The 16,871-nt window shown below is 40.3% G+C and overlaps 2 protein-coding genes across 9 annotated transcripts in view; both read right to left on the minus strand.

The window, feature by feature from the left end:
- dctn1b (dynactin 1b) overlaps positions 1–11,356 on the minus strand; it is a 39,272-nt gene extending 27,916 nt beyond the window's left edge. For 5 of the 8 annotated variants that reach the window (XM_029459993.1, XM_029459991.1, XM_029459988.1 and 2 more), the window contains exons 1-2: positions 7,368–7,687; positions 2,373–2,624 (exon numbers count right to left, since the gene is read on the minus strand). In XM_029459993.1, the coding sequence (XP_029315853.1) occupies positions 2,373–2,624; positions 7,368–7,400 (285 nt within the window). In that variant the 5' untranslated portion in view covers positions 7,401–7,687. Of the gene's footprint in view, positions 1–2,372; positions 2,625–7,367; positions 7,688–11,231 lie in introns of those variants that run through there. The other 3 variants (XM_029459992.1, XM_029459989.1, XM_029459990.1) reach the window with 3 other exon arrangements.
- Positions 11,357–12,471: 1,115 nt separating this feature from the next.
- On the minus strand, positions 12,472–15,567 carry LOC115027023 (N-acetyltransferase 8). The gene is made up of 2 exons (XM_029460003.1): positions 15,300–15,567; positions 12,472–14,476 (listed from the first exon to the last, which is right to left on the minus strand). Exon 2 carries the CDS (start codon positions 14,472–14,474, stop codon positions 13,800–13,802), a length of 675 nt encoding a protein of 224 aa, XP_029315863.1. The 5' UTR covers positions 14,475–14,476; positions 15,300–15,567; the 3' UTR covers positions 12,472–13,799.
- Between the last annotated feature and the right edge of the window lie 1,304 nt (positions 15,568–16,871).

Raw genomic sequence — 16,871 nt, forward strand, 5'->3', positions numbered from 1 at the left:
ATGGCCATGTGGTCCTATGGTCATGTGGTCATGTGGTCCTATGGTCATGTGGTCCTATGGCCATGTGGTCCTATGGCCATGTGGTCCTATGGTCATGTGACTATGGCCATGTGGTCCTATGGCCATGTGGTCCTATGGCCATGTGGTCCTATGGTCATGTGGCCATGTGGTCCTATGGTCATGTGGCCATGTGGTCCTATGGTCATGTGGTCCTATGGTCAGGTGACCCTATGGTCAGGTGACCCTATGGTCAGGTGACCCTATGGTCATGGTCATGTGACCCTATGGTCATGTGACCCTATGGTCTTGTGGCCCTATGGTCAGGTGGCCCTATGGTCAGGTGGTCCTATGGTCATGTGACCCTATGGTCATGTGACCCTATGGTCATGTGGTCCTATGGTCATGTGACCCTATGGTCAGGTGACCCTATGGTCATGTGACCCTATGGTCATGTGACCCTATGGTCATGTGACCCTATGGTCATGTGACCCTATGATCATGTGGTCCTATGGTCAGGTGGTCCTATGGTCATGTGACCCTATGGTCATGTGGTCCTATGGTCATGTGACCCTATGGTCATGTGGTCCTATGGTCATGTGGTCCTATGGTCAGGTGGTCCTATGGTCATGTGACCCTATGGTCATGTGGTCCTATGGTCAGGTGGTCCTATGGTCAGGTGGTCCTATGGTAAGGTGGTCCTATGGTAAGGTGGTCCTATGGTCAGGTGGTCCTATGGTCCTATGGTCATGCGGTCCTATGGTCATGCGGTCCTATGGTCAGGTGGTCCTATGGTCCTATGGTCATGCGGTCCTATGGTCCTATGGTCATGTGGTCCTGTGGTCATATGGTCATATGGTCATATGGTCTATGGCATGTGGTCCTATGGCCATGTGGTCCTATGGTCATGTGACCCTATGGTCATGTGGTCCTATGGTCATGTGACCCTATGGTCATGTGGTCCTATGGTCATGCGGTCCTATGGTCAGGTGGTCCTATAGTCATGTGACCCTATGGTCATGTGGTCCTATGGTCATGTGGTCCTATGGTCATGTGGTCCTATGGTCATGTGGTCCTGTGGTCATGTGGTCCTGTGGCCATGTGGTCCTGTGGTCCTATGGTCATGTGGTCCTATGGTCATGTTGTCCTATGGCCATGTGGTCCTATGGTCATGTGGTCATGTGGTCATGTGGTCATGTTGTCCTATGGCCATGTGGTCCTATGGTCATGTGGTCATGTGGTCCTATGGCCATGTGGTCCTATGGCCATGTGGTCCTATGGTCATGTGGTCCTATGGTCATGTGGTCCTATGGTCATGTGGTCCTATGGCCATGTGGTCCTATGGCCATGTGGTCCTATGGTCATGTTGTCCTATGGCCATGTGGTCCTATGGTCATGTGGTCATGTGGTCCTATGGTCATGTGGTCCTATGGCCATGTGGTCCTATGGTCATGTGGTCCTATGGCCATGTGGTCCTATGGTCATGTGGTCCTATGGTCATGTGACTCTATGGTCATGTGGTCCTATGGCCATGTTGTCCTATGGTCATGTGGTCCTATGGTCATGTGGTCCTATGGTCATGTGGTCATATGGTCATGTGACTCTATGGTCATGTGGTCCTAGGTCCTATGGCCATGTGGTCCTATGGTCATGTGGTCCTATGGCCATGTTGTCCTATGGTCATGTGGTCCTATGGTCATGTGACTCTATGGTCATGTGGTCCTATGGCCATGTTGTCCTATGGTCATGTGGTCCTATGGTCATGTGACTCTATGGTCATGTGGTCCTATGGTCATGTGGTCCTATGGTCATGTGACTCTATGGTCATGTGGTCCTAGGTCCTATGGTCATGTGGTCCTATGGCCATGTGGTCCTATGGTCATGTGACCCTATGGCCATGTTGTCCTATGGTCATGTGGTCCTATGGTCATGTTGTCCTATGGTCATGTGACTCTATGGTCATGTGGTCCTAGGTCCTATGGTCATGTGACCCTATGGTCATGTGGTCCTATGGTCATGTGACCCTATGGTCATGTGGTCCTATGGTCATGTGACTCTATGGTCATGTGGTCCTAGGTCCTATGGTCATGTGACCCTATGGTCATGTGGTCCTATGGTCATGTGACCCTATGGTCATGTGGTCCTAAGGTCATGTGACCCTATGGTCATGTGATCAGCAGCACTTTGCAGATTGTTTCTTTGAGAAAAGAATGTTTTTAATCAGAAAACAACCGAGCAAGAAGCCTGAAGCAGGAGAAAGATGTTGGCACGGTGAATCTCAACCCCCACACTGCGTCAGGGAAAAACAAAATCTCTCAAAGTAAGAAAACATTAGATAGATGTGTGTGTGTACTTTTATTTTTATCTTTCCTTACCTGTGATTGTCGCACAAATATCCCACGATTCTCCTCGCAGGTGAAGTAGCGCTTGCCCTGCACGGTGCCGTCGTTCTTGCCCTTGGCCTCGTCCAGGATGACTCCCACCCATTTTCCGGAGGCGAACAGCGTGTTGCCGATGTAGGCCACCGTGCCGCGCTGCCCCTTCCCGATCACCTCCACCGGGGAGCCCACTTTGACGGGCCGCCCGCCCCCGTCCGAGCTCATCCTGCTGCTGCCGCTGCTGGTGGTCTGGGTGGGACGCAGAAAACACACACACACACACACTGTAAAAACAGATTTCATGTTCACATCAACACAGCTGGAGGCAAACGCAGGCTTTACATTTAAAGGGGCACTCCACTAAATATACATATCAGTGTGTGTTTACTATCATCGGGAGTTTCTTCTTCTTCTTCTTCTTCTTCTCAGCCTTAATATTATTAATAATGTCTTCTGTGGCTCTGGAGAGTCTGAGAAATTAACCCTGATGACGAGGATTATTCTCATCCTTGCATGTCATAAAGCCCTTAATGGTATATATATCACTTCCTTATTAAATTGGTCCTACAGTCGTGTTGACTAAAGCTTAAAGTCCTTCGTGCAAACACTACATTTGGAAAAACTGCTTTAAGTTATTGGACTGCAACATTTTTAAACACACATTTAACTTTAACAAAACTGTTCCTCTCGATGATTCCTGGAGAATTAAATAAAGATTGAATGAATAAATGAAGGAGAAGTGCCGTTTGAAAGTCGTAGGTGTTTACCAGACAGGAAGGTCTAACGAAAGACACTATCAAGTTGCATTGTGGGTAGTGTAGGACCTAGACGAACATCCTGGTCCCAGCAGCACCGAGTCAACTATTCATTCGTTGTTTTAATCAGTGTATCACAAGTTGTGTCAAACCAAACACAAGCACCGCTCACTTTCTCATTTCACTGGCTGCAGGTTACATCTCTGCTTCATCAGGAGAAGCAAAACATTCTCTGCATGACTCGGAGAGGACGTTATTGTACATACGGCGACTACTGAAGCGAACTAAAAGGTTCTGGTTGCCAAGAACTTTGAACAAATCTTAATTTAATGAAAGAGTATCAACTTCTTATAAAGGTGCACAGGTGAGCATCACAAGCTACGTGGTTGCATTAAAAGGGTATTTTACAGCAGCATGTCAGCGCACACATGGCTGCTGCTGGATAACAAACTCAAAGCATACACTGCTATTGTTTTCTGTCTTCTGTGATCCTTTCAAGGCTACACACACCTGAGGTTTCAGACAGCAGTGTCGACGTGCAGACAACGAATCTCACAGTGAAACCGTTTCAACACGAGCTGCAATGTTTTGTAATCAAATAATCCTGAATAACCCAAATCACAGTCTGATGTCCTCGAAGTGATGGTGACTCAGCAGAACAGAGCGGATACTCTGTGTTCTGACTGTCCCTGAGCTTACTGCGCACACACACACACACACACACACACACACACACACACACACACACACACACACACACACACACACACACACACACACACACACACACACACACACACACACACACAAAGTCCTTTTAAGATATTAAATATTATAGTTTGTGTATTATAATTCTGTGGTCAGAACTTTTATTTCTGACTCTACTTTTAGTCGTCTCCATTGTTTAACTTGTTGACGACTTACAATTATAGTTATTATATATAATAATAATAATAACTTTTGACCCCTTCAGTACAATTTTGATGTACTTTTCTTAAGTATTTCCATTTTATGCTACTTTAAACTTCAACTCCAGAACATTTAAGACAATATTGTACTTTTTACTAGACTACCTTTATTTGACAACATTAGTTACTTTTGCATATTTAGATTATTTAAACAAAATATATTTATCAGGTGCAACAATAAAGTGAAGATTACACAAACATTAATGCATCAATAATTAATAATCCAGTGATATTTTTATATAATTCTGTAGTGATTACTACTTTTAATATATTTTGGTGCTAATACTTATTTACTTTTTTCACTTATGGAAGCTTTTGAATGCAGGACTTTTTATTAAATATTTATTTAAGTAAAGATGTAAATACTTATTCCACCACTGACTACCTAAAACATATATTTTACATTTTTCTGCTGAAATTTCTTGTCACTTATTGGCCGCCACATACACTAATATCACGGCGAAGAGCGAATGTCGGTCAGTTTATCTGCAATATTAATTAAAACAAAGAATACTTATTCATCGTCCATCCTTATACAGCGGTTCAAACGTTGCAGGTTCAACCAGCTCACAGAGACACGATGTTTCCAGCCTCTCAAATATGATAAGATTAGTAACTTTTCTCTGTTTCATCATGTTATCATGTTAAACTGAATATCTTTGGGTTTTGGACAAAACAAGACATTTAAAGACCTTGGACTTTGAGTAATTGGGAATAAAAAATAAAGATTCTGCAGATTAATCGATAATGAAAGAAACGGTTAGTTGCAGCCCAACAATGAATATAACTAGGACAGTGAGGGATTATGTTTGTCCAACAGAGGAGACAGCAAAGCAACACAACCAGCTTAAGTTGGAACGGAGAAACAGACATCTAAATGTAATATCTGGTTACAGAACGTAGAAGTCCATACTGCACAAAGTGATAGAAGCTAAGTAGGAACGTGGTCACATTATAAAGACTGTTTTGTTTCAGGTCTCTTTAAACATAAGCTCAAAGATGGTGTCACTTCTTAAGCATTTCTCAAACATACTGTAGCTGCTGAACAACAGATTTACTGAATCCTGAATACAACATGAAACTGTCACTTATTTCTATTCTCAGCTTGATATCAGTGCAAAGTAATCGTGTCTCTGCTCAGAGATACAATATCAGTTTCTGTCTCGAGTAGAATATCTTTAAAACATGTAACATTTCCTGTGACATATGACAATGTTTTGCTGAATTACATTATCCTCAATGTTTCCAACAATGTCCAACTTCAGAGAATGTTTTATTGAAGGTAAGGGTGCGCTTCATTTGGTCGCCTGCCAATGGCGTCATGTCTCTTTACGCCCTCGAGTAGCTCTCACCTCTGAGGTAAGAAATAAATGAACATATGTCCCCACACACACATATATGTATATGTACACACACACACACACACACACACACATATGTATATGTACACACACACACACGTATATGTGTACACACACACACACACACACACACACACACTCTCTCTGGTAGCCGTGCAGCTGCACTTTCTTACTGCTTACATATAGAACATGATGTAATTTGATGTAATACCATCGCCAAGCAATTCAGATCTTTTATTCAGGTAACATCTTTTCAAATCCATCACAGAGGCAGGAATCTTTGGAATCTGCAATCAGCGTTTACGCTTCCAGCTCACGCCGTCGTAAAAGCCTGAAGTGAGCGGCCTCGCCCCGGCTAACGATCATTCCTGCGACCGGTGTGCCATGTGCTCTGGAGGCAGAGACGACCCGAGGAAGGCGAGCTGAATTATTTAGTGCCACTCTACTCTTAAAACATGCAAGCTCACAATGACTATAACACTGAAAGATTAAAAACAGAGATACAGCCTCATGTGCTGCAACGCTCCTGATGCTCCGATGAAGGCGCCGATGAAGCTTCTTGTTACAAAGCTACGGAAATGTTGTCACATGACAATATATGGTTATTTATCATCTTTCAATGGAATCGTATCGTGATGGAATCATATAACGAGATATTGTGATACAAAATAACTTAATTTAAATTGGGAATAAGCACGTAGTCACTCAAATCTCTCAGAAGATCCATCGTTTAAAGATTGTGGTTTTGTTTTGAGTCCAGTTAAATCAAACTACAATCTGATGTGTGTGAGTGTGTGTGAGTGTGTGTGAGTGTGTGTGAGTGTGTGTGAGTGTGTGTGGTGTGTGTGTGTGTGTGTGTGTTCAGTCATTTTTGGAAATATTCTTCTATTTTTTCTGTCTAATTTCACTTCAAAATGCTTTGTTCATTTTGCACTAAACGTTCTTAATTAAATAAGAAAATATTTTATATTTGTCAACTTCACACGTGCATATAACAACAGGCTTTACCACGTGGTTATTTCATGCATTTATTTATTGAATTACCAATAATAAACATGCTATATTGTTATCGAGACCTCTGTTGTGATAGAAGATTTTGGCCCGAGGCTAAATTATAAAGTATACTTTACAAAAACAACTTTATTTAGGATCAACATTAGTTATTACCACAGTGACAACTATTCTTTCTGGGGTCCAAATAAAAGACGAGACATTCAAACATCACATTATTGACAATCCACCATAACAAAAACAAACAAAAGAGAAGTCAACCTCAACAGCACGTGCAACAATCTAATAATTATAGTAAAAAAAGGTGTAAATATATATATGCAAGTAAATATAACTGCACAATACTACCTATAGATCTAAGGTAGCAGCACAGATATAGTGCTTGGATTGTAAAGTGCACAATCGAAGGATAATTCCTGATTAATAAGGAGTTTTCTGTGATTGAGAAGAAAGGAGCTGGAAGCTGCTGTATGAGCACTGATGTCATCCCTCCCAGTGACAGGAAAGCTGCAGGACAAACAGGAAGTCCTCTGAGGCTCATGGATTGTGTGTTCAATGATAACAAAAAGCCTAATGGTCCTATTACCTGCCTGTCAATCATCATCTCCTACTTTACAGGCTCGTCACAGAGGTCTGAACCTTAACATCACAGCAGCGATGTCGAACCCGGAGGGAATCTGAGCCGAACAAAGAGGCGACAATTCACACAGAGGAATGCAGCGCTGAACTGGATTAGAAACCCTTTCTATTCAAAGTAGAAATCGACTATGGAGATGATGACAGAGTGAAACAAATGGAACAGACGCAACAGAAACGATGGCGCACCGGCCAGCACTAAGTTAAAACACCACAGTCCGGCCCATTCATCCACCTTATAAACACCTTGTACACACTCACCCGGGTGTACGTGTTCCTCCTGGTCTGTGACATGTTTCCCCCAAAACCGCCTCGACTGAAGGAGTGTTATTGAGGAGAGCGTCGGCCAGACAGACAGGGGGTCTAGGAGAGGGGTGTGAGGGGGGGGATGTTGCTGCCGGAGCGTCTCTCTTCCTCTCCGTCTCTTTACATCATCCCTCTCCTGATCCTCACAGCACAGCCTGAGCTCTCCAAACTCCCCGTCCCTCCTCTCTGCTGCCAGGGGAAAAGCCGGCAGGAGCTTTTTTGGGCTCAAAGTTTCTGGAGGCGGTGGACGATCCACCCCTCTGCTGATGAATGGACCAAACAGCAGAGCAAAGAAGTGTGTGTGTGTGTGTGGGGGGGGGAGAAACATCCAGGCTCGGTCTGCTGTGAGTGCATCAGCTGAGCGGCAGCACTGCGCTGCGCTAGTGTCTGCGCTGGCTCCTGCAGGAGGGAGGGCGCTTTAGGCCCAGACTGAGGTACTGGGTCCTAAAGCCTGCAAATACACCTCTTTAAAGAGTCTCAAAATAAACCTGACAGTCATTATTACCATGCATGTCCTCGTCATTTAGCATGGTTTGGAGCTGTTCTTCAGGACAAGAGCAATTAAAGTCCTGATGAATGAAATAATATATAATATGCTGATTGAGGCAGTATGTTTGTGACTTCAGAGCCTTAATAAAACACCCAGAATTGCATATAAAGTCAGGCAAACAGTTTAAATATACAAAAAGCAGCCTCTGATTTAAGACCTGGGAGAGTTAAACAGTCCAGGATGTTTAGAGAGACAAAATAAACCTCAAGCCTGCAAATAAATACACCTCGTTTAAGCTTTTATTCTCATGTCCTCCTAAGTTAGAATGATGCAGGGGTTTACAGTTGTTTTTCAGGATCTGTGGCTGATTAAAGAGAATTTAAAGACAAATCACTAAACTACAAAATGCTAAAATAGTCACAACAGCTATGACTGATAAATGAGTCAACAAAAACAACTCCTTAAACACCATCAATGCAGCAAAGAAATATTGTTAAAGGGGTTTCATTGTGGTGGGACACAAAAGGCCCAGGTGATGCTCTGTACTGCGGGTGGCATTAGGGCCCCGCCTGATGCTGGGGCCCATCACAGAGCGAGGATTAACGCTCCTTTATCAGCTGTTATCAGCTAACTGCATGGCTGGGGCTTTTTTTAAACTCGATTTCTGTGCCGTCATCTTTTTTTTGCAATGGAAGCAAACGCAGGGTTTCTGCGTAAAAGCTTTCAGCTCAGAGGCCGAGCAGATGTTTTTAAGAGAATCAGAATAAAAGAGACCCGGCCTTCAGGAGGGGGAAATATTTCTCCTACAGGATAATGCATCGCTCATTAAGCTTCAGCAAGCAAACATGGACCAGGACAACAAATGTACTGTTTGCTCTATGAAATGTCCATCAAGTCTCTCAAAGTCCAAAGATATCACTTTGGGGTCATATAAAAACAGAGGAAAAGCTGAAAACATAATTTTCGGCCATTTTTGCATGATAAATTACTTTAAACGATTATCAATAAAGTTGCGGGTTAACTTCCTGTCGATGGAATAGTTGCAGCTGTAGTCTGTAGACTTCAGTATTAACACTACACATAAAGCAGGGATGTAAAGATTGAGGCAGTATGTTTAAATTAAAGTCCCAAATGTGCATTTAAAGTCTAGAAAACAGCTTAAATATACAAAATACAGCCTCAGATTTATGACCTGGGAGAGTTATACACAGCGGAGGATGTTTAGGGACACACAATAAACCTCTGCAGTCTCTTTGCACCCTTTTATGCTAATGATGAAGGCAGGGCCGACAGAGGGGGTGTTGGGGAGGGAGAGGGGAGAGGAGGGGGGGGATTTATCTCCCACCAAAGAAATAATGAGACAAAGAGCATCAGACAGCCAAAAATCTAAAAACTGCCTCCTCACAGAAGATGGGCAGAGAAAGAGGCGTCACCAGCTCAGCCGGCGCCTGCTGCTGCTGCGAGCCTTTTCGGAGCAGGAAGGTTACTCTGGGATTTAGGAGGAGCGACCACACTGCACCTCCACCGGGCTGCAGGGCCAGGAGGAACACATCGACGTCACAAGGTGAAGATGAGCATGTCTACGTCCTGGAAGCTGCCGTTAGTAATACTATTTAGGTTGAAGGTTACTAGTTACGTAGATTGTTGAATAATGGACTGAAATGCTGTCGGGAGTCATCCAGGTAATTCTTAGTTACGTCACAAAACAGTTTCATTTAAGGCTGCAAATAATATATTTTTTATATTATTATTTTTAAAACAATTAAATAAAAATATATTTTATATTATTATTTTAAAAGAAAATTTTAATAATATTTGTTTTAATATATATATATATATATATATATATATTAAAACAAATATTATTAAAATATTATATATATATATATATTTGTTTTTACATTTATATAATTTATATAATTTTAATAAAATGTAATCAGTTTAATCACTTTCTTTTTCTTTTAATAAAGATCATGTTCATTTTATATCAATTAATGGTTAATGTTAGTATCCAAATCTTAATGTGATGTAATAATAATAATAATAATAATAATAATAATAATAATAATAAAGTCAGAACACCAAATGCTTTAGTGCATAGAGATATGAAACAGATCAACTTGGTTTTAAGTAATAAATCATCAAATATTGTTTGTTTTAATTCATTCATTTTTAGTAGCTTGACTTAATGACAAAAAGTTCAATTTATTATGAGGATACTTTAGTAATTGATAGGCCAATGTCACTAAAGGTCATTTAATCCATATTAAAACACCTGCTTTTCATAGCTTTATATTATCCTAAATTAAATGTATTTGTATATTTAATTGTTTGTCAGACAAACAAGCAAGGACAGGCAGCACTTTTTTTTTTTTACATGCACTTTATTCCACCATTAATTAATTTATTAACTAGTCAGTAGATGAATTTATAATGCGAATAGTTTAGCTAATTATTTGCTGTGCTTCCTCTTCATGCATGCTAATGATATTCAGCCAGGTCTCAACATTACACCCTGCAGAAGAAAGTAGGCCATCTACAGGGGCACAGCTTCTTCATCCCTGTCCTTCACTACACTGTGTATCAATTTAGCATTAAAGTGCTTCATTTTAACGACATGGTCAACAAAAAAAATCTAAAATGTAAAAGTAAATGTGTAATGTGGTGCTACCTTAAAACTGAGAGACCACTGCTCCATAGATATCCTGCTGCCTCACTGACCGAAATTAATCATTTATTTTACATAATTAAAATATTAATCCAAAGAATACAACAGCCGAATAATACGAATATGATCCCCATGTCTGGTGGGATAGTAATAAAACCAGCATGGGTGTGGCTGAAGCCTGACATGAAATGTTCTCCCGACAGATTAACCAAATTGGATGAGAAATTAGGAAAAGAGAATCCGGATTTGAGATTAACTCATTAAAACGAGAATAAAGCCTAAATTATACCAATTAGTGCCGGACAGTACGATCCACGCCGCCTCAATAATCACCAGCCAAAGCTCATTAAATATTTGTAATAGTCCCGACTCTATTTTTAGTCGTTTGAATGTAGATTTTGTGTGTTTTAACGGCTGCGACAGGTGCTTAAATCATCACTTTTTTGGCTGATGTTTGGTGCTGTCAGCTGTCAGTTGGGACACTCCCTGGCCAGCAGCTAGCAAGAGCAGCCGTTAGCTTCGGTTGGCTTTCTCAAACAAAAACCTTTCATGTCGAGTTCAATTTAACCAGACACACACGTATATATTTATAAATAGGTGTGTATATGTGTTTTGAATTTATCTCCCATTGACCAGGTGACATGCGAGAGCTAAATCTTACCTGTTTGTGTCCTAAAAATTCGGCTAACCGCTCAGCTTCGTCCCTGACAGGCTACATCCATCCATGGAGGTCTGACCGGACACATCGGTCCTGAGGTGTCCGGGCTGCTGCCTGACCCGGCCGGCCTCACAGAAACAGGAGCCCGGTGGTATTTTTAACACTGTGTCAGACTATAAAGATGTTATAGTATATTACTGCATCTACTGGTAAGTAGATAACAGATGACAAGGTTTAAACACAGATAGACAATGTCATGTGAATTGTTGGAGGTTTATTATAAGATAAATTAGTAAATTATTAATTTAAAAAATGTTTTTCAATTTATTCATTTATATTGTGTAATTATTATTTGAATTATAATGTTCCAATACATTTTCTTCTTTCTATGTAAAGTGCTAAATAAAAATATTTTTTTTTTTTATTATTATTATGGGCAATTCCAAAGAGTAGCCGTGTTTCTCTTTTGTCATGTGAAACATTTATATAAACTGTAGGCAGGGTAATTAATTACTTCTGATATATTATGTTTTAAATATCCTCAGAAAAAAAAGACAAATTAAAGGGTAAGAAAACAGATAATTGAGGAAGGCATCAAGGGAAATGTGCACATTGAGCTATTCACCCAAAAAACAAACAAACAAAACAAAAGAAATAGAGAATATGCATAAAAACAAAATCTACTGTGTAAATGAAAAGAGCACCTGTGTATCCACATTAGGGTTATGTGAGTTTGTCACTGGGGTTTTAGCAATTGTTCTACATATTTTTATTAAATATGTCCTGTATTATGTTTATTTTCAAGTCTGCGTGTGTTCTGTGTTTCACTTTATCATCTGGCTAGAAGACACATTTATCCTTTGCGACAATGAAACTTGATATTCCTTCTAGAACCACACATTTGATGTCAGACATATTCATTGGATCTGTTCAGTGCAGCATCCTGTATGCAAAACAAACCCCAGGGCAGAACCTTAGTATTGCCCAAATCCATAAATATCTGATTGAGTTCCCGGCAGGATCCTCGCCCTGTGGTCACAACAACTTTCCTCTGGCTCTCACAAAGAAGACTTGTTCTTCCTGTTTGGCTGAACAGGTGCCTGCCTCTCTTTTAGGGCCTCCAGCAGCACAAACATGGTGAAGGAAAAGATTAAAAATGTAAAGCTGCAGGGCTCTGTTTCAGAGTGAACTGGAGAATAGTTCCCCGAGGACATTCCTGTTCCTGCTATGAACACATTGGTGATAGATTGCTGTAGCAATAACACGAGGGCATGAAGTGGAACTACTGCAAAACGACTTGAGAGCAGCATGGGTCGTGCTGCCTCATGTCACGTGAAGTATGCTAAAGTATTAAAATCCAATAATCACACCTGCAGCTTATTATTTATCTCAAGCACCTCATTTCTATTGCAACATAATCTCAGAACATGGTTTTTGGCAAACTGACCACATGACAATAACACAGGAATGAATGCAAGAAGCCCGAAAAGCTGTTCAGGAGGAAATATGTACAATGTATTGAATTCATTATTAGCAATATGAATTTAAAGCTGGTGCCCAAGAAGTTTAAGATCTGAATGCACCAACTTTTTTTATCTCCGGTTATCTGCCGTTGCCACCACAGCTTTCTTTTGTTTTTGCACAAATATAAAATCAGTTTTAAACTTTTTGGAGTATTTTTTTATGTAAGGTAATATGAAGCCATTAGGGATAACTCTGGAACTAAGAACTGAGTTGGTGGCGGATAACAGAAACGCTTAATTCTATGACATTGACATAAAAACTGTGTTTAATATTAATATATCATCTTAATGAGATCAGTATCAGATCCCTAATGATACGACAATTATTTTTAAATGAATGCTACAACATTGTAGAGGCATGTTCATCAGTTTATATCATGTAGAAAGGAAATCATTTACAAAATTAAATAATCAAATAACCTTAAAGAAAGTCAATCAACACAAATCCTTTAACTGCATGATCGGGGACATAGCAAATATTTAACTCAACTATTAATAAAACAATGATACATGATCTATGTGTCCTGTGTGTGTTTGTAACAAGAGAAAACATGGCAAACCTTTTACTGAAAGTGTGTGTGTGTTTATCTTGAGTGTTTAGTCGCCTTAAAGGGATACTTTGGACACCAGCACAGAAGTTAAGCACTGTACTGCAGTGGCAGCAGAAAATCGTATGTTAACCACCTAAAATACAATCAATATCAGTTTAATATTTTATATTTAGAATATTTTCATTACTTTACCTTGCCGTAAGACAGCCCTTTCCAACGGGTAACTGAAGTCATTAGCTGCAGTTTAGCCACCAGACTCCATTGACAAAAACAGTAATTTAACAGTAAAATTACTGTTTTTTCCAATGGAGTCTGGTGGCTTTGGCGCCTTTGGTAAGGGCTATATTGTATGTACATCACACAACCCCACTTCAAACAATCCAAACTATCCTTTAAGCGGCAATGAATGCTGGGAAAACATAAGTATAGAAGCTGGATGAATGGACGGTTCTCTCGCCCTGAAATGTTAAAGTCTCTGTGTCTCAGTTTAAGACCACTCAGTCACTTTTACCATCTATCGGTAAATCGAGTCTGTACTCTAACAGAGTGAAGTTCATCACTTTGGCAGGAAGCCCAGGAATAACAAACTCTCTTATCTTCTCGTAGCCCATGCTCTCATACAGCTTCTGAGCGTCTGTCTGCACCACAGAGGTGTACAGGACAACTGCTGCAAAACCTCTTTCACGAGTATATTCAGCTACTGTCCGACACATAGCCTGAGCGATACCCATGCGGCGGTGACTGCGGCGTACAGACATACGTTTCAACTCCAAGCATGCCGGTGCGTTCTGTGCAGGAAGGCAAGCCACCGTGCCGACCACCTGGCCATCAATTTCAGCCACCCAAAAACACGTGTCCTTCTGCTTCAGGTAGGTCTCACTGATGTTGTTGAGGTCCGTACTGAGGCAGGTGTCGATGTATTGGTTGAACATGTAGACGACTAACTGCCGGGCCCCGGCCAGGACGAGGGTGACGGCCAGAACAGGTAGCAGGAAGGACTTGGAGCTGGTTATGAGGGCGCAGAACATGCACATGAGCACCATTTGGGTTAGCGGCTGTTTCAGCATGTGCACAAAGGACGAAGGCACATGCTCGCTCATCCCCAGGGTGAAGGTATCCTTCACTGCCTCAGCGTCCTCATCCCGATACTTCCGAATCTGAATACTGGCCATGGCTTTAAAACAACAGGAGGAAAAATGTGAGTGATGACAAAATATTACAAATGACTAGACAAATCATTTTGCAACCATATAGTCGTCCTTTTGTTTTGTTTCTTTTCTTTAAAGGCTGAAAACTTTGCCATTTTTGCATGAAACATGACATAACAATCAATTGATTTATCAAAATAGTTAATAGTTACTTTAGTTTTTTTAAATGTACTTTCTTATTCTCGTCTTATTTTAGTTTAGTTATTTATATACCTCCAATTTGTATTATTTTATCTATTTATCTATACTATTGCTATATTTGTGCTGCTGAAACTACCGAATTAAAGGTTTATTTTATCTTACTGTGTGTACAATACAATTGTATACAATGTTTATTATTGTAAATGAGTCGATGAATGCATAGATATTTACTCTAAATGGAGTATGATATCTGTGTTTCTTTTCCATTTGACAAACTCAATAATCAATGAAAACTAATAAATAATAATAATGTTCATTGCGGAAGTGAGATGGTAAACAAAGCGCTGCCAATGACGCTCAAATGTCACGTGGAAGTCCGTTTTATAACGGCTTTATCGGAAAGCCAGGTAACTTTGCTAGCTGTAAACCATTATCACGTAGTCATTCAACATTAGCGTTAAACAAATATAACATTCAAAGCAGACAAACATACGTAACGTTACTAATGTCCCGTTCAAAGACTTTAATTCCTCTGATAAGCTAACAGCAGCTAGCATCCGCGCTAGCTTCACAAAGCCACCACGGATTTGACTTGATTTAATTAGATTTGCTCTGGGTGAATAAACAAGGTTATTAAACACGATTTACCGTGTTTTGCTTTAATCCTTGTTGGCAGCAGGGTTTGTGGATGAAGTGATGAGCGCAAAAAGTTTCTGGAAGTCAATAACGTCTCATTTCATGTTCCTACTTCCTTACTTCTCCACCTAGGATATGCTGCCTTCAAAGACATAGGCAGAATGGGAGAATCAACACCCCGTCATTCTAATATGCGATTCTCGTCAAATGAAACTCCATCCATTTTGCCATAGAATTGTTGGAACTTCTGTCAATGTCAAACAATCATCCTCGATATATTCAACGCAGGATTACATTTAGGCTGAATTGCTTTTCTCACTGGGCTGCTCATAATTTTACAATGGATATAGATCATTACGAGCTGTGCGGTGTTACATGAACGCAGCTTCCACCACTTCCTGTTCATGTGGATTGGCTGCCCCTTGCAGACCAAATGTCTGTAAAATGTAGTTTTTATAAAAGAGAAATTAAAATATAATACATCTACACTCTGAGCCTATTCTGGTGTAACTTTAAATTATTGATTAACACTGGTACTGTGTATGTATTACGAGATTCATAGTTAATATTTTGTTGTTGGCATAAAATACATAAGATAGTATTCAGGCTTTTTTAAACAGATGGTTAATGATTCTCTACAGCACTGTTTCCCAACATGTTTGGCTTGTAACCCATTAAAAAAAAACTAATGTCCACCTCGTCACAAGTTGTGTGTCTACAGGTTGTGACCAGTTCAACCAAAATCAGATTTTCCTTTTCCCCATTTTACTGTTTTTCTATCATGTTTTATCCTCTTACGACCTATCAGATTTATCTTGACAACTATTTTGATAATCAATTAATTGTTTAAATAATTTTATATGAATATCAGCCTCTTAAATGTGGAATTTTCATGCTTTTCTCTGCCCTGAACACGATCAAAAATAAAATAAAAAATCTATAATTCTCCAGCTGTTTTTGCAAAGTAACATTTAGTGGCTTTATTGACAAAATTAAGAAAGTAAGAACATTTAACAGAGTACATAAAGTAGTGGGGGAATAGAGGTCAAAGGTTCAACATTACTGAAAATTGGCCAATTTGCATTGTTGAGAAGTTTCTTTAATTAACTTTGGTATTTGTGGCGTCTTCTGTTGGTTATTGTAGTAATCACACAGACACTGACAGAAGCTGTCAATGTAATACAATCCTGAGGGGGGGGGGGGGGGATAATGGATATATGGCAAAGTCTGCTGTACTTTGAAGTTCATGTAATTTAAGTCATGCTGGTGATATTTGCTATAATCTGCCCTACGGGACCGCGCTCGGTTTGCATCCCACAGGTTTCATTAACCGAACAAAATGAAGGTGAAGGTCACAGAGGTCACAGAACCCGGAGGTCAAACACTGCTGCCGTAAAGGGCAAAACAACCACTGTTGTTACAATAACACAGCTTGTGTTCGTTTACACAACAGAACCAATGAGGAACAATAAACGCGAGATATTTCACACTATATGAAGACTGAAAAAATAATTTATTGTTTCCTCAAAAAACACAATTTAACTAGACTTCATTCATCAAATGATTGTACAGATTTTTCCTTTT

The sequence above is a fragment of the Cottoperca gobio genome, chromosome 22, assembly GCF_900634415.1.
Source record: "Cottoperca gobio chromosome 22, fCotGob3.1, whole genome shotgun sequence".
NCBI classification, from domain to species: Eukaryota; Metazoa; Chordata; class Actinopteri; order Perciformes; family Bovichtidae; genus Cottoperca; species Cottoperca gobio.

Excerpts from the sequence above, each read along its gene's own strand:
- LOC115027023 (XM_029460003.1), bottom strand. The coding sequence starts at position 14,474 with ATGGCCAGTATTCAGATTCGGAAGTATCGGGATGAGGACGCTGAGGCA.